Genomic DNA, 18,044 nt, shown 5'->3' on the forward strand with positions numbered 1-18,044 from the left:
TTGAATCATTCAGGGACCAAAGCAGAGAGGTGAGTGTGAGCACAGTCACTATGTCACAAGTCCTGACTTTCTTGTTCCACACTGTCAGGCCCAGAGTGTAAGACCGGCATATGAAAAATAATTTAAGGAGTGAGAAAGCAGAGTAGAAAGGATAACAATCACGCCACAACCATTTCAGCACTAGGTCACCAAATAACAATAATAATAACAATGATTTTTCACAGGTCTTAGTATTAAAAGTCACATTATGAAACATATGCACAAAGATTAGTCATATTTATTGTTTATGGTCTGGAGCACTTCCAACAGACATAAGACCAACTCATGACCTGTGGAGGTGTTTCAAGGTGATCAGGGAAACTATCATACTAAACAAAAACAAAAGTGTAGATTTAGTATGCTTGATTACAAAAAAAAAAAGAAAAAGAAAGAAAGGCAAAAACAGTCTTAGTTACTGAGCCAGGAAAAAACGCATCATATATTCTGGAAAAAATAAGTATTTTAACAAAGAACCATTTGGTTCACTTTGTAAATGGGACCTTACCAAACTACAGCTTGAAATAATCAAACCATACACTGTTATGGTTTGAGGTTTTATCAAAAGGAAATGATTTTTGACCAGAACTAACACATCAAAAACATCCAAACATTGAAGACATTGCTATAAACTGCACCTAATGAGAAGAGAACACCACACTAGTACAACATCTCTTTGTTTTTGGACGCCTAAATAAAACAAAAAGGATCACCAAACACATAAGCCCATCGATACCACTTTTATTAATGTGCATGTGTTCATAGAAGACAAATGTATAAAAGTCTATTCTAAACATTCAGTACAAAAAGGCTATCAAATGTGAGGTCACTTTAAGAAAGCAGGTTTAGAGCAGCTTCGCTCTGTCTAAGTTTGGCTCTCATTTGAGCGATCTTCTCCTCCTGTGCCAACTCGTTAAAGTCACAGTCCATCTGCAGTGATGTGGAGGCGGCAGCTGCACCCAAGGGCTCCACCCTGCCCCTGCTACTTTGGTCAACTTCCCTGATGTCCATCTGTAGACTACCACCTCTGTCATTGTTCTCACGGGGGCCGTCTGCATCCTCGGCAGCCAGATCCTCCTCTGGCTCCCTGTGAGGCTGAAAGCAAGCCGTTTTCAGGGGGGCCTCTGAGAGCGGCTCTCCTCTCGAATCTGCAGGACATTGGCTGCCCACTTCACACTCACTCTCAGTGGGTTTCGGCAGAAAGTGAACATCTCTTGTCCTGTGTGCGTCATCCTTCTTGTTTTCTGTATGCATTACTTTACATATGTTGTGCTTTTTCTTGGGCTTGTTGTCGCTTAGCATCGTCTAAAGGATGTACAAAAAAAGTCACAGAATTAGAGTTTAAAGTAGCATTCTAGGACTAAAATACAAATGAACATAAACATAATCCAGAGGCTTCTAGGAGATGCTATTCTGTCATTTAGTTCAGTTTTTTGTGGAATCTCATGAATTCCAAAAAACCCACCAAAAGCATATTATGAAATATACTTTTGGTGAACCCTAAGGCTCAATTGTTAGTCAAATAGGTTGATTACAGGCAGCAGCATGTAGCTTTACATTTGTAGGGGCCTCCTAATACATGCATGTCTATTTGCATCTTGATACTAGAGATAAGATTTAACTTTATATTCTGTAAATTAATAATAATAACAATTATTATTGGTGGTGATTAGCACTGTCAAAGCAGTGCTAATCACGTTGAACGTTTATGGATGATCTGAAAACCGTCGACATCGCTGAGACAAAGATGTAGCAGTTGCTGCTGACCAACGTCGATAGAGATCATTAGCTGCCTGATGCGCCACTTGGTTTAGGAGGAACTAAGTGCTAAGTAAGATTAGCACTGCTGCCTCAAAGCAAGAGGGTGCCTAGTTGGATTTCACCCCCTGGCCGGGTCCTTCCTGTGTTGAGTTTGCATGTTCTCCCCGGGTACTCCGGCTTCCTCCCACAGTCCAAAGACATGTAGTTAGTGGGGTCAGGTTAAATGTAAATTCCCACAGGTGTGAATTGTTGTCTGTCTCTGTGTATTGAACATAAAATTCTCACCAGATGTCGGTTCCTGGCTGAAATCAACCCCTTTCAGCAACTCGATATCACAGCAAGGCATGTAACAGAGATACCAGACCACTGTGTCCATGTCGCACTTTGTCTCTCCAAAGCTAACTTAATCATTTCTACTTCTTACATTTTCTGTTTAATACAGAGTTTGTGGATTTAAATATATCATGACCTTGTGCTGTTATATTCCTGCGGCGTGCAGCAATATAATTTCTGCATGCGCTGGACCATGTTTCTGTTACATGATGTCAGGTTGGTTTCAGATAAAGGCTGAGACCAATAATCAAGAGTTTACACCGAGTGATCAGGCTAAACCATGTGAAAAGAGAAAAGAATGGAGAGCATTTGTGTGTTTTAGGTTAATAGTAACATAAATATATTCATTATGATTCTTTTCAATGATATATAACTGTGTTGAATTGAATTGAATCATTCTCCCTTCTGGAACAGCAACAGACCGCTCTGTGTAAATACGACCTCCGCTAGACTTTTTTAAACTGGTCGTTTTAGCAGAAAGAAAGTTGTGTTACCTTTTTCCTTTTCTTTGAAGACAAGTGGGACGTTGAAGGAGTGACAGGCTGAGAAGTCATCTGTTTCCCACGCTGACTATGGCTACGACTAGGCATTCTGATGGACAAGTAAACTTGTCCACGGTAGATGACGACAGCATCTCGACCGGTTCGCGGGGCAGAGTCCGAAGGGAATTGAGAGGTTTGACACAGAGGTGCCTTGGGAACGGTGCCCTTCAGCACCTCATGAGCTGCACGGTTCGAGGAAACAAACGACATTCGAAAAGGACCCCTTGAAGTGCGCAACTCTTTGCCCAGCACTGAGGTCATGTTATCTATTGCACTTCCTGTGTGTCTCTGGCCTTTTTTACGTATAACTGCTGGAGAAATCCATATGCCTTCTGGAGAGTCTGCAAGATTCCTGGAGGCATTCAGTAGAGGGAGGCCCATTCTTCTGAGTACAGACTTTGGCAAGGTCGACAAAGGGATGTTTTTCACCTCAGCCTCCGCAGGGATGTAGATTTCCAAACTGCTGAGGAGATCCATGATCTGTGTACACAAATAATTTCATCAATAAGCAATCGTTTAATAAAGTGACACATAAAAAAATAGAAGAATCAGATGATGAAAACAGCCACAGACTGAAGAAAAAGCTCCACCTCAGCTTCCAGCAGTACACAATCGGGGAATGAACAAAACATGACTTTGTTGTTGGTGGAGAAACCCTTGTTGGTAAGCACAGCTGACAGATGTTTCCTATAGTTGGCCATCAGGGTTGCACACATCCCAGAAGGGATTCTGGACAACTCTTCTTTATAGAAACTCTAAAGGTTTCTTTCTCAGGCTTCAACTCGTCTCACAGATTTTTATAGAATTGAGGTCTGGAGTCTGGGTAGGACAGCCGGGGACCTTAATGCGCTTCTTTAGCCACTCCTTTGTTGCCTGGGAAGTATGTTTTGGGTCATATCAGAAGAATCATCCACAGTGTCTAGGCAGCCACATGCAATAAACAATAAGCACTCCAAGAGCACAAACCTCAACCAAAGCCCTTTTCCATTAGTACCTACTTGGATTGACTGCTTGTCCATTAAAATCTAGTACCATCTGATGTGGATGGTCATTATCATAGCAACGCGTCCCAGCGTCCCCTTGATGTAATTGAGATGCAACACGAATGCTTAGGTCAAAGAATAAGAATGTGCCAGCTGCTCATCTGTGGCTCTTTGTCAGTCCCAATAAAACAGCCCAGAGTGAACCAGTAAATTACCCTAATATAATTTTCACCATGTACCAATCACAATGTGTGCAGTACAGTAGAAGTACAGTGTGTCCATCTCTGTGCTCGAGTATGGGGATGGTGTTCCCCAAAGAGCTTGATTCTGGTTTCATGTAACTTCAGCAGTTTTCCTCAGGCCTCCTGTGAATCATTAAGATGTTCACTGTCAAAGTTCAGACAGGCCTATACATGTTCTTGATTACGGGACCTTGTGGGTGTTTCAATCCGTTATTGCATAGTGGATTACCAGGTATGTTTTGTTAACTGTGGCTCCAGCTTCCTTCAGGTGATTGACAAGCTTCTTGCTGATGGTCTTGGTAGCCCAGTCCAGCCTTGTGCCAGTCTACAATCTTATCCACGAGGTCCTTTGGTGTTTCCCACGGTGGTGGAGATGTAGGAATGAAAGAAACTGATTCTGTGGAATCTTGTTATGTGTGCTTAATGCACAAAACAAGTTGAGAACAGAAGTATCTAATTGAATAATTTGATTGTATTCTGACTTTGTTACAAGGGCTCAAACACTCATCTGACTTAATGACCTGATAATAAATTCCATCTTTTATGTAATGTGCGTGTGTTTCATTTTAATAGAGAAAGAGAATATCAATGAAACTACCATAAACATTTGAGACTGTTCTTTTTTTGGTAAGTGAACAAACAAATTCAGCAGAAGAGCAAATAATTATTCCCCCACTGTAACGTTAACATGGGAAATTCTTCTGCATTGAGTACTTTAACACTTTTTCTTAAACTAAAATGTTACAAAACTACTTTTGAACTTTCAAAGCTTAAAAGTGAAACTTTGGCATTAATACTTATGTGAAACGGCTTACACATATAAATGATGTGAATACTTGCTTGGCTAACGTCTTACCGACATCTAAGCGTTATTGGACTTCCTTTCCCAGCGTACCCACAGTTTCTCTCTGGCCCATGCTGATGATACCAGACGTATACTTCCTGGCAAAGGACTTGAACAGCCATGTTTATAAAAAAAAAAAAGGTCCCGGTGTGAAAAGTCTAACATGACGTTCGCTGAAACGCACCACCCAGTTCCGCACACCGGGATAAAACTCGCCCGTGAAAGAGACCGAGCCCGGTGTTCCTGTTACACAGACACCATTTTGTTAGACAACAGCAGGAAAGGCTTTGTAACCAAGGACAAGTCTTAGACTGCTAATTAGCACATTTGTTTCCAAAAAGCTCGTCAACACCTGGGTGTCGTACCTCAGCTCACATTCGAGAGGGACGAGAAACCAACTCAAACCTCAAAACGCGGAGGCGGATTTTCACAGTGCCGAAGATCGCCGTTCACGTTAAACACACACATAACATACTAGTAACATGCAAGTCAAACGCAGTAACACATACCTTAGCAAAGCAGCCCTCTCTCCAAAAACCCCGATGATTTTCACTTTGCCACAGGCGAACGGACTTCCGGGCCGAATTTCAGAATAAAACATTAATTTAGCCTAACAGCGATTTTAACTGAAACTGTAAAAAAACAACAACAATAATGATAATAATAACAATAATATTAATAATACAAATGCTGCGTTAAAAATGCATACTTGACATAAAAATGATAAGTGCTGAAAAAAAGGGAAGGTTTCGGAGGGTGTGTTGAGAAGTCCAGGAAGTATTTCACGAATCGTGTGTTGGCTTGCTCCTTTATGGGTGAGTGACGTCGCTGATGACGCCTAACATAAGCCTACTGTGGGGTACTTGTGCACTGCTGCCTCTTCAGTACCACGTGAAAGGGTTTTCTCCAAATCCAGGGAGGTTATTGCCAAAAGGGGAAACCAGGCTAAGGAGAGCCACGAGTGTAAAATGAATTTAATGAATTAATTAAATAATGAAATAACGCATGCACACACTTGCACACAACCAGAGATAACTGCTAACAAAGAAACCAACAGACCCAATTTTCAACCAATCCAAACACAGAAATGTTTGCACACACATATGATTATGTGCAGAGGTCCACCCTAGAAACCAGCCTCAGACCTCCACACATGTACACATGAATGCACATACTTCTTTACACATCTGGATTGGTAAACTGATTACCAATCCAAAATTCCTAAAAATCCAAGCACAGAAATGTTTGTGCACAAATGTGATTATCCACAGAGATCAACCAATTCAGCCAACCTTAGATCTCAAAGCAGGAACATGGGAATGCACAAAGATTTCCACACATACAGAGATAGAAACTGCCAAAGAAACCACCAGAACAAAATTCCAAGCAATCCAAACACAGAAATGTTTCCACATGTTTCCTGATCATGCGTGGCCCATTCGGTGTGCCTGCGTTGAGCTCGATACAACCTTAAAGCTCAGGATTGCAGGATTAAATGAATCCACATACATTTGCACACATACAGAGATAAACTCTTCCAAAGATACCAAATCCCAAGAAATCAAAAACACAGAAATGTTTGCACACACATAAAAAGAAAAGAAAAATAAAGAAAGAAATGGCAAATGTGAAATGATCTCACACTCACCCCTTCAATTCATTTCAATTTTATTTATATAGCGCCAAATCACAACAACAGTCGCCTCAAGGTGCTTTATATTGTACAGTAGATCGTACAATAATAGATACAGAGGAAAAAACAGCAATCATATGACCCCCTATGAGCAAGCACTTTGGTGACAGTGGGAAGGAAAAACTCCCTTTTAACAGGAAGAAACCTCCAGCAGAACCAGGCTCAGGGAGGGGCGCGGCCATCTGCTGCGACCGGTTGGGGTGAGAGAAGGAAAACAGGATAAAGACATGCTGTGGAAGAGAGACAGAGATTAATAACAAGTACGATTCAATTTACGGAGGGAGGTGCTTTTGCTGTGATGTGTATTGTAACAGTTTGTCAATAAAAAGGCAACGAGGGAAGCTGCTCTTTGAAGGATTTGGGCTACAGACAGGTGAGGAGCGTGAGCTCCAAGAGCTGGTTCTGACCCAAACTTCCCTCGTTAACGAGTGAAAAGACCGGTTGAAGATGTTCTATCTTGTTTTCTGTTCTTCATGAGGAATAAGTCTCTAAACTAGCGGGGCATGTGGAAACACAGACCCAACAATGCACATCATCGGCATACATCCCCTTGAATGCCCAGTCAATAACCAGACCATTATTCTTCTCAGAGTTTTGGTATATCCCATACGCCCTGCCATGGGGTTACAATGAGCTGCCTGGAAAATTATTTTCCAGCTGCTTTTTGGCACCAACAACTGGGTATGTCATGACTCATTCAATACAATCTGTCTCTAACCATCACAGAAAGAGGGTAGGTCAGCGCTACGTCTGAGCGCACCATTTGATCATCAGTTTACATCTCTTGGTCAAAGGCTGAGCGTAGAGCGTCATCACAAGACTGCTCTAGTGGGAAATCTCAGATGGAGTGAATTACTGGAGCAGGCAGAGCCTGTGTATGTCCCTGGGCACACACCTAACCATCACCTACTCTGCCTCCAACAAAATCCTGGGTTGAATGAAGGGTATGGTGGACCAGAGTCAGCGTGCAGCCCGAGTCCACATTACCTGTCCCGCCTCCATCCACGGGACTCTCGACTGACGTGTCCTAGTCGTTCTCATCTCCAGCACTCCAGCCCCAATGCTTGTGTGGCTTGCAGTGAGTGGAGTGCATTGTCCATAGCAACTGGGACCTGCAATGACACAGACCCAGAGCTGCCTCCCTAGAGTTGGGACTGGCTGACTTGCCACTGCTGGTTTTGGCCGATTCATTGATTCTCTTAGCTGCACTGACAGGTGGTTCTCCGACCGCTTCACCACAGCATGCGGATTGGCTGGTCGGTGGCAGCAGACCCACTCTGCTGTGTCTACTGGGAGCCCATCCATGAATTGCTCAAGGCCAATTAGGTCCACCAGCCAAACCTCTCCTTTATGTGAGTGCCTGGCATTGCTCGGCCGCTGGGTCATGCACCTGCCTTGCGTAGGTGAAGGGCCGATTCTCTGGCCCCGCCAGCTACCTTGTGCAGTGGTCCTCTAGTGTGAGTCCCAGTTGGTATCAACCAAGGGACATCTTTAAAGCAGACCCTGTTAGGATTAAAATGATTAAATAAAGATGTTTTTTATGATTTTCATATACACATCACATATGCTCATTATGGGTTGGTGCTGCACGATTTTGAAGGTCAGAAACTTCATTCAGTGCTATGACTGAATTGAAATATTGAGACTGATGTAGAGCGCAGAGGGTCTTTTTGTAGCATGTATACACATCACACCACATAAAAGTCAGGCTATTTTGTGGACCAAAGAACTCCGAACAAAATGTCCAGAAATTAATCAGAATTAATTATCGAGGCAAGGAGGTGTTTTTCTGCCAAGGACCGCTCCTCAGCCGGCCACTGGCACGCTTCAGCCATGTCCTCCACGAAGGCATAACAACTGGGACTGGGGGGATTGACAGCCGAGCTGGCAAGGAAAGTGTGACCAGCACAAGCACTCGGCCTGGTCCTACAGCCAGTCAAGCTGCTGGTGATGCACTGCTGTCTGATCCTGATGCATAGTGGCTCCAGAAGCATACTGGCCAGAGTTTCCAAAGGCTGAACCCGCTGCTCCACTCCTCTACCTGCAGCTGACCGTCTTTACTCACACCATGCCACACATGACTTTAATGTACATCATTAATTGAAATTAGGGCCAGGGCTCTAGAGTGCGACCAATTTGGTCGCAAATGCGACCAAATTTTTCAGTGGTGCGACTAAAAAAAAATATTTGGTTGCACCTGTGCGACCAACTGTTCGGGTAGCAAAAAAAAAAAACTGCAACCTTCCCTGTGGTCAACAACAGACACACATTATGCCCCTATCGTGGACTAAACCAATCAGAGATAGTAAGGGGCGGGACCTCTCTGATTGGCCGTGGTCCAGTAAACACAGAACGGACCCGACGCATCAGAACCAACTTTGTCTTTCTCGGCTTTCTCACCCGACGGCCCGTAGACGGACACGCTGTCGGAGCTTATTCTGATGCGTCCGGTCCGTGCTGTGATTACGTCTTTTTGCGCTGATTCTGAGCTGCAGGTTTTGTCTCTCTCCAACCAAAATTCACCGAGCCAGCAGCAAAAGAAGCAGCAAACTGTGCTTCACATTTGATCAATGTCATCATGAATTTTGCTGTTTTACTTCCACAACTATTAAAATCACACTTCATGCACAGCTCTCTCTCTCTCTCTCTCTGTACTTCAAGAACAGTTTCTCGTCTCCAATCTCTGTTTTCTGTATTATTCATTCGCTTATTACCCAACAGTCTACCGTTGTTTACGGCGCTGTCGGCTGCTGTCTTTTTCTTTTATTTTTTTCACTTAAATGACCTCGGACAAGAAAGCCAATTTTTTTCTGTTGTTCAATACTGAAGAAATTTAAACTTTATATGCAGAACATTGTAGAATATTTTTAAGGTTATCTGCTATAAAAAGCCAGACCAGGAAAATCTTCATGTTTTTCTGTGTTTTATTCTCAGTTACTTTCACACAAAGGCATCTGCTGTGATGTTCACAATTCTGATGAAGTCCGTACTGATAAATGATCAGAATTATAATATTTCTGACTGTCTGAGGCAAAGTTGAATTGAATCGGGACTTTGAAAACCGGAATCGAATGGATTATAGAAATCAGTGATGATACCCAGCCCTAGTGAGCAGCCTAGGCACGACAGAAGTGGATGTAGCTGTAATAGGAAAAGAACTATTGCTAACTTTTCTGTTAAGTTAAAGCCTGATCCTTCTGAAATTCATAGCCAGTGCTCTGACACGGTGTCATCAATCTTTGAATGCTGAAAAAGCACAGTGTATCCAGAAAAACACATTATATTATATAAATTATTATAAAATTTGTGTACGCCTAACTTTTGTGCCGGTACGCCTAACTTTTTAAAGTTAGGCGTACCGGCCTAAGTTAGTCTAGAGCCCTGATTAGGGCAACCCCTCACAGTTGTTAATTCAGTAATGTTTTTGATTAACCTTCTGAGATGTGTAAAATGTATAAGAGTGAAAACAGTCTTTCCTCCTGTAATCAGGAATGTACTGATAGTTGCAGAGTTAAAATGCATGTACATCCTTCCTTCAATTACAGTGCATTTAATGGTAATAAAAAGCAGACAATGAATTATGACACTGTGTTCATTTGCAAAAAGAAATCACTGTACACACTGTGATCCACACACAATTGAACTGTAATTAATGTATGTTACAGATAACAGACAAGAAAACAGCAAGAAGGCAAGTTTTAAATAAATGTTCATTTAGTGGAAATGGAATGAAATAAATCATGAATACATATTTTAATCAAAAACATGAAGAAACCTAAAACTGATGGTCACATGTTTCCAACAGAAGTCAGAGATGTCCGCTTCACTGCGTCCAATTCAGAACAACTATGTTTCATACCATTTGTAAATATCCACTTTGTAAAGACAAAGCTTACACTGTCTGTCATGATTCAGTACATATTAGGCTGTGTTTGGAAAACAAATGAAAACATAAGTAATGTTTAGGATGCAGTTTACAAGCTGAACTGGAACAGAGTGATTTAATCTATTATTTAAAAGTGAAGAATTAAGGTTTACAAACAAAAAAGTGCATCACTGAGCAGATACATGCTATTGCATTGTTCTACACAGCACAAGGTAAACCATAGCAAACTTAACTATAAATCATATAACCCTGTTTACAAAAATATTGTGATTCAGTTTAAAATGTAAATTAAATAATACAGTATTCAATTAAAACCTTTGTGTAACTATAAATAGCAGAAAGACAACGATTCAAATATTGAAACTCTTTTGTAAGAAAATAAATATTCATTTAAAATGTTTAATTAATGACAGCAACAGTTTCCCATTGTGTTGCATAACCACTTTTTTAAACAACCCCTTTATTTCACCTTCATTTTAGGTTGGAAATACTGCCCCCATCACATGACCTGAAGAAGCCTCAGAGGTGAAACATCTTCACAAACCTAATGGAGTCCAGTTATCTCCTTGTATGTAAAGAGACACTTACTGGCAGGAACTGATGGAAAAACCAGGAATTTAGTAAAACTGCTGATTCAATCTGCGATATGTCTGGAAACCATTACATGAAACCTTTCTGCACATCATTCATCAATAATGAATAACATAGACTCATTAATGCATTAATGAGATATGTAAATTACTACACCATTATAGGTTGCTAGCTTTTTATCTGTGCGTACTAACAATCGTCATGGAGCTCCAGCACCGGTGTCCTGCAGGTTTTAGATAACACCCTGGGTCAACACACCTGAATCAAATGATTAGTTCATTACCAGGCTTCTGGAAAACTTCCAAGACATGTTGAGGAGGTCATTAAGCCATTTAAATCAGCTGTGTTGGATCAAGGTCACATCTAAAACCTGCAGGACGCCGACCCTCGAAGCCTGGAGTTCGACACCTGTGACTTAGAGTAACAACTCATCCAGCAGAACACCATATCTTCAGATTTGGAAATACTAGTTTTCCTTAATACGGCTTCAATTTTGTCTGTGAATCGCTCCAGTGGGAGCTGGAGGAAACTGCCTGATGGAGTCATGCCTCACTTTGAGTCTCAGAAAGTGAATGTGCATGAGGAGGTGCCATTTTTGAGTCCATTAATCGATGAACTTTATAAGGACACGTGTGTGCTAAAAATACTGGACATTTTCAATCAGCTCACTTTTCTCTTCATTAGTTGCAACGCTGCCTCTTTCTCTGTCAGGTAATCTTTGAGTCTTTTGATCCGTTCATGTCTTTTAAGTTCATCACAGTCCGTGGACGTTGTTGACAAAATGTTACTATAGCCCTCATGGGCAACACAGTTCTGCTTGTTTGTGACTTTTCCACAGCTCTTTTCGAGGAACCTTTGCTCTTCCCCCTTTTTTACTCACCTGCTCTGCTGTAAAGTCCCACTTGTCTAGCTCTTCTAGCCTTGCCCTGGACTTGACTGCAGGATCCAGAGTAGTGGGCATGCAACATGGACACACAGTGCGTTTCCTGGTCCGTCCTATTCTCCTTGTGTTTCTGCTGAGATCCAACCAAGTCTGAGTCTGAAGATGGGCATCTGCATACTGTGATTGTGAGATACTGCCTTCATTTGTGGTAGGGACATCCTCACCAACTGGTTCCAAACAATCTGTCTCTTGCTTACTTTTACAGTCACATGATGCTCTGTTGTGTGAACTTTGACCTGAAAAGAACTTCTGTTTCCAAGGAAAAGGAGGTTTCTGGTCCAGTTTGACATGAGAACATCTGAGAGCTCCAACACCTGTGTCAGGTGATGGTGGTAATTCCTTTCCAGTTTGTCCTTTTACTCTCGGGATATCAGTATGACCACTGTTCATATTGGGTTCTTCTGAACCGCTACCTTCATATCGAAAAACATCTACCACTGGTTCCTCATTATCCTCCACTGACTTAATGGAGTCTATGTGCAGCAAATTTGCAGGCACAGACTCAACTGATGGTTCATCAACCCTCTGAAGGCAAAGTTTAAGTTCAGCTGTTATCCCGAATATCTGCCTCAGCAGGTGGTCAGACACTTTGCGAGGCTTTGGTGTCACTGACTCAAGATTTGTAGAGCCCTGCAAATAGGGAAATATAAAATACCATTATCACACATTAAGCAAATGATCCAAGTACATTTAGTAGCTGTTTATGGGAACTTTTACTAGGCGGTCCAAAGAGAGGTCACTGCAAGTGAAGGAGGCCATCATTATTAAAGAGATGGCTAAAACTCTAGTGGTCAAATCAACAATCTGGTACATTCTTAAAAGAAGCAATGTACTAGCAACACCAAAGGTCTGAAAGACTACAGAAGACAACTAAAATGAATTCTTTCCATGGCTGAGAAAAAACCCACTCACAACATGCAACACTGTGTTGGCTAGCAATGTCACCTCACAGGACGAGATGACCTGAGGTTCCTGGTTTATGCTGGGGCCTTTGTGCTGTGTGCATGTTCCTTCCTCCCACCGTCCACAGACATGCATGTCAGGTTAATTGTTGATTCTAAACTACCCTTGAATGTGAGGTAGATAAAGTGCTTGAAGTGTAAAAAATAAAGCAATGCATTTAATACATGGTTAAAAATGTGGCTTGTACTCTAAAGTCAAAATTGCTCTTAAAGAGGTTGGAATGTCATTGTCAAGGTCTACAAGGTCTTCAGAGGGTTTACAACAGGGTGCCACTGGTTACTTTTAAGAAGAGAAAGTCCAGATTATATTTAGAAAACATCTGAAAAGAACCTGCTTAGGCAGATGCCACCTGTCAAACATGGTGGAGGCAATGCTAAAGCTAAAGTATGGTTGCCAGTGCTACCAGGTCAAAGTATTTGCTGATCATTTGCCTTCTCAGAGACATAATGGGATGAATCTGAGCTGCACAGGGCTGTACAATCTGCTCAGATTCAGCCAAATGCTGTGAAGCTTAATAGGTAGCATGTTCCAGTGTAAACAACAGTTAATGGAATACTGAAAGCTGAAAGTCTGCACTTTAATCACATGTTAATGAAAACTGGCTACGGTGCTGTACAGAAACAAAATTACAAAAAAGGAAAAGGAAAATAAATCCACGTTTTTCTATCATCCACGCTTCAGAAAATAAATACTCATTTTGTACATCACACAAGAAAACCGACAAGGTTAAGAGGCTGAACTTCCAAACTAACACTGGTGTGATCAGAAATACTCACCAGACAGAAAACAATACAAAAAACAATTACAAACAAATAAACTTGAATTATCCTTCAAAAGAACATAGACCAAACCACAGATCTGTAATGATTAGCTGCAGACCTACGTGAAATGTTATATTATCTAGTCTACAATCACACCTTAAAAGCATTTTTATTAAAACACTAACAAGTCCCAGAAGCATCAGAACTAGCCTTACCTGAGTTATCTGACTGTTGCTCTCTGTTTCACAGCTGCTGCTGGCCTCTGTTGGACTTTCTGTTTTTGCATCAACCTCTACGTCTTGCAGCTGCTGGGCAGAGGTGCTGTGAAGCACGTCTGAGCCACAAACACACGTTTCATTTCTATCTGACGTGTCCTGGCAGGCTTTTGCTCCTCTCAAAGCCATGTTTGAAGTTGTGCAGCGTGGTGAGCAGGACTCTGACTTGGGTGGAATATATGATACAAATATGACATTGTCTTCATCCAGATGAGAGACCGCAGGCCTGTTAACTGCTTGTTGAGGTGACTCATCATCGTCACATAGATCAATCACCTCATCTGACTCCCTTTGCGTTCTAACATCTTGACTTGTTACAGCTGACTGAATAAACTGTTGTAAAGAAGAAGATGGTGGAAGAATGCTTTTGCTGAGTTCAGACGCTTTAGTTGTTGTTGTGGTCTTAGATAGCGGGGTGCACCGTTTAGCTACAAAGAACACCTTGCCATTGCACATGACCAAAGCATTTTCTTGCCCTTGTGCACCATTGTCCTGACTCAGCTGAGAGGCTGTTTTTCTGAAGGTGCTAAGCTGTGTGGAAGAATTTTCTCTCTGTGCGATTGCTTGAAGAATCTCTGAAGTTACAGACGGACAGTTAAGAGGTTTTATATTTGGACCTGATGAACAATCCACTTCTTCTATCACCCAGCGTGTGGGGCTGTCGGGCCTTTGTGAAACCTTTGGAATCAGTTTTAACTGTTGTGTTCTTTGCTTTGGGTGAAATCCATAAGAAGTCAGTGTTGATGCATTGGAAAACATTCGGACTGAGTGTGGAGCGGTGTCCGTTGGCAGAGTCCCGCCCTGATTTATAGTGGTGACAGGAGTAACATACACTACACTGGGTAATGCTGACCCCAAGGAGGAGCTGGCAGAAGAAGTAAAAATCTGTTTCTGGATAGCTGCAGGGAGTCTGCATGCTGGAACGGTCTGGACTTGTGCATTGGGGGGAATCTGAAGATACTGTCCTCTCGGGAGTGCTGGAGATTTCACAGTAACTGGGAGCGGATTAAAAAGTTTTACTGGCATTACAGATTTTTCTTTAAAAGTTGCCACTGACGGAACTTCAGCCATTAAATTAACAGTCTGCTGCTGCAGCGAATGGTTGTTGACTGAATGTACACGGTTGGACAAGACATTCATAACTGAAACCTGCTTCCTGATTATTTGCTGAGAGACAGAAGAACTCAAAGCTGTATCTGTGACCATGTTCACAGGTGCTGAGTTGATATTTATGGTAACAGCCTCCTGGGAAATTGGGTCCCTTTTAGTCTTACTTGTCTGTGGTTGGAAAAACTGTCTGTTCACCATTTGGACAGGAATCAGTTTCATGATGTTCTTTCCATCAGCTCCAATTGCAGGCATTGCCTGGTAGAAGACACCTCGGCCACTGAGAGAACGGAAGGAAGAACGGAATTAAAACAAATATAAATATATGAATTTTATACAGTTATGACTTTATTATGTTGAACTCTAACACCTCCAAACAGTACAGATCTAAACCTTTACCAGAGTGGCAGAGAGTCCACTTATCTGATTTCCTTTGTTGAATTTGTGACAGTTGCCTGCATTTCTAAGCCAATATTAGTTGTATTACTCGCTCTTGTTGCTCAGAGTGGATGGAAGGCTTTAAGCAGGCACTCGGGAGCATATGTAGGTGTCACATGCATTAAAGAAGAAATTCATCCCCACTCTTTTACAAAGAAGTTATTCCACCAGCATAATTAGAGGCAACAGAGTATCTGATGCTGTATTTTTTTTCTATTGGAAAAATAAAATGAGGTACATTATACGTCATTATTGTACTATTTTTACTGTTTTCCCAAAATTCTTAATTTTTGCTTTACTCCTAATAACTGGGAAGAGCTGATATACTACAATGGGAGATTAATTATATTTCTTTTAATAATCAAGGGGTAACACTTTATAACATGACCCGCGAATAAGGCGCAAGTACCCAGTACTTGGGTGTCATTTGCAGGTAACAAGTTATTGTGTGTTATTTTATTATTGTTTCCTGTACAAAACGTGTTACACGGAAATACAAGATACTTGCGGTCTAACAATGTAATTATTTTATAGTTTCCTGCAAAAACCTGTCTCGGTACACGAAACTGCATGTAAGTACAGGGTACTTGTGCCTTATTCGCGGTTACCATCAAGGGTACATTACAACTGACAAGGTGTGCAGTACACAAAGGTACAAATATTTAAATACTGTTTCAAACAAGTTAATAAGAACTTTAAAACTTTAATGTGGGACTATATGAATGACAGATATCGATCTCATATTTTGTAAGATTAGCTCATTGCAATTAATAATAATGATTAGAATATTTATACTTTGTATTAATATATTTAGTATCTAATCCATCTAACAGCAAACTGAGCCAGCCTATGATTTCTTATTCGGAGCCATCATTAGTGTTGTCATGACTCCCGTTATGTTTAAAAGAACAAACCATCAATAAGGGACTGGGAGGCACTGAACCATCAAACCACAGTACCTGTAAATCGTATCCATCTGTCCTCTGGTGAAAAGACGAACGCTTGAATGCAATTTTTAGCCGCCGTAACGAAAAATGACATTAAACTAAATTAGATACATAATTATTGGTGTGAGCTCCGTTTACACGATAGCTATAAGTTACTGGTAACGTCCAAACACCATCGTAGCCTCAGCGCTTGAAAGCTAGCCTTGGTCCAAATGTGTAATCGCCGCTATTAACCTCCGAATACTCTCGTTTAATTGCCATTATAAATGTTTTGACTGCACATTTTTCGCCCTGGTGCCTTTCATCAATAGATGTAATAAGTTGGAATCTCGTTTCCATCATTTCAGCCCTTCTGTCACATTATTTCCGGTTTCTTACGAGGTTGTGTTCAACGTAGCAAGCCGGTTTTAAGTTTGTGTTGATTGTGTTTGTTTGTTTTAATCGCAGACTCTGACTTTAGGTTGAATATAGTGGTGTTCTGTCGTGTTTTAGCAGGGTTCATTATTCTTATTATTTACTATTATTTATTTTTCACGCACCACAAGACGAGTTAAATATTGTTAGCCTTTGTGGCTTTTGAACTGTCCCTTTTTACCAACTTCCGCTTGGCCACTTCCGGTTCCGTTTTGTGATACGCATATTTATTTATATATTTTCTTATATATTAAGTGTGTTTGATATTTAGATAACCTGTCATGAAGAGGCACATTTCTGAACATGACACATGGTGGAGATGGGCTCTGTCTCCTTTAAACATGACACCCAATGTTGTCAGTGGGTTTTTGGATTGGTGTTAATTAATTTTGCAGTGTACATTTTGGTAAACCATATCACCCCATGACAAATTTATAAATACACTGACGCAAGTAGTGGGAAAAATAGACAAGGAAATGTAAAAAGGGAGGACATTTTGCTTTAAAGTTTGGAGATGATCTAATGGAAACTAACACTTATCCTAACTGACCTGTTTCTTTACATTTTTTTTTAAGATCAACTTTGACCTTGGGAACTAATGATGAAGATCAAGGTCAAATGCCAACCTAGGTACTCATGTGCCCCAAAGCCTAGTATATTGTTGTTGTTGGAAGACAATCCATAAAAATTCTAAAGAACAACATTTTTACAGATTTTAACATTTGGTTGACCTTGACCTGAGTCAAACCAGCCCCACCTGTTATTGGTATCTACCTTCACACAAAATCGAAAAATGAACAGTGGACGCTAGACTGCTAACAGATAGACAGACAAAGGTTAGATTCTAATAATTATTTGTTAATTAGAAACATATCCGCTTTCTAGGAACATTGGCTCATCATCTGTCATTTGTTCTATCGGAAGTTTCCATTCCATTTCTAGTAATAATAATTATAACTCAGCTGAGTGAAAGCATCTGCATCAGCAGCTTTATTATTTCAGTATACAATTTATTTCCTGACATGGAAGTGTATAGATCACATAGAACAGTAGTAAAATAACATTTTAAAAGGCCTGAAGGTTCCAGTTTAAAACCCATATTTTCTGTAAAAATATGAGCATAAAAACATATGTCTATATGTCTTAGCCCTGTGAAAGATTAGTGACCTGTCCTAGGCTTACCCTCCCTCTCCTGTGACCGCTGGGATTGGATGAGAGGAAGAAAATTGGATGGATGTACTACCAGCTGTTGTACATCTGTGGAGTGCTTTGTGGGAAATTCAGT

The 18,044-nt window shown here is 41.1% G+C and overlaps 2 protein-coding genes across 3 annotated transcripts; both read right to left on the reverse strand.

The window, feature by feature from the left end:
- Positions 1-761: 761 nt before the first annotated feature.
- LOC146494723 (uncharacterized) lies at positions 762-5,539 on the reverse strand. 2 transcript variants are annotated; one of them, XM_085144907.1, is made up of 3 exons: positions 5,251-5,539; positions 2,625-3,152; positions 762-1,341 (listed from the first exon to the last, which is right to left on the reverse strand). In XM_085144907.1, exons 2-3 carry the CDS (start codon positions 3,147-3,149, stop codon positions 868-870), a joined length of 999 nt encoding a protein of 332 aa, XP_085001033.1. In that variant the 5' UTR covers positions 3,150-3,152; positions 5,251-5,539; the 3' UTR covers positions 762-867. The 2 variants fall into 2 exon arrangements, with proteins under 2 accessions (XP_085001033.1, XP_085001034.1); XM_085144908.1 differs by lacking the exon at positions 5,251-5,539 and adding an exon at positions 4,127-4,727.
- Positions 5,540-10,012: 4,473 nt separating this feature from the next.
- Positions 10,013-16,725, reverse strand: lrif1 (ligand dependent nuclear receptor interacting factor 1). The gene is given in 4 exon segments (XM_085144894.1): positions 10,013-11,752; positions 11,754-12,484; positions 13,794-15,240; positions 16,358-16,725. Coding segments are annotated over 4 exon segments (2,376 nt in total). The 5' UTR covers positions 16,375-16,725; the 3' UTR covers positions 10,013-11,571.
- Between the last annotated feature and the right edge of the window lie 1,319 nt (positions 16,726-18,044).

This window comes from Neolamprologus multifasciatus, chromosome 20 (assembly GCF_963576455.1).
Source record: "Neolamprologus multifasciatus chromosome 20, fNeoMul1.2, whole genome shotgun sequence".
Classification (NCBI taxonomy): Eukaryota; Metazoa; Chordata; class Actinopteri; order Cichliformes; family Cichlidae; genus Neolamprologus; species Neolamprologus multifasciatus.

Excerpts from the sequence above, each read along its gene's own strand:
- LOC146494723 (XM_085144907.1), bottom strand. The coding sequence starts at position 3,149 with ATGGATCTCCTCAGCAGTTTGGAAATCTACATCCCTGCGGAGGCTGAG. Across the intron at positions 1,342-2,624 it reads CTTCAAAGAAAAGGAAAAAG|ACGATGCTAAGCGACAACAA; the intron begins GTAACACAACTT and ends TACATCCTTTAG.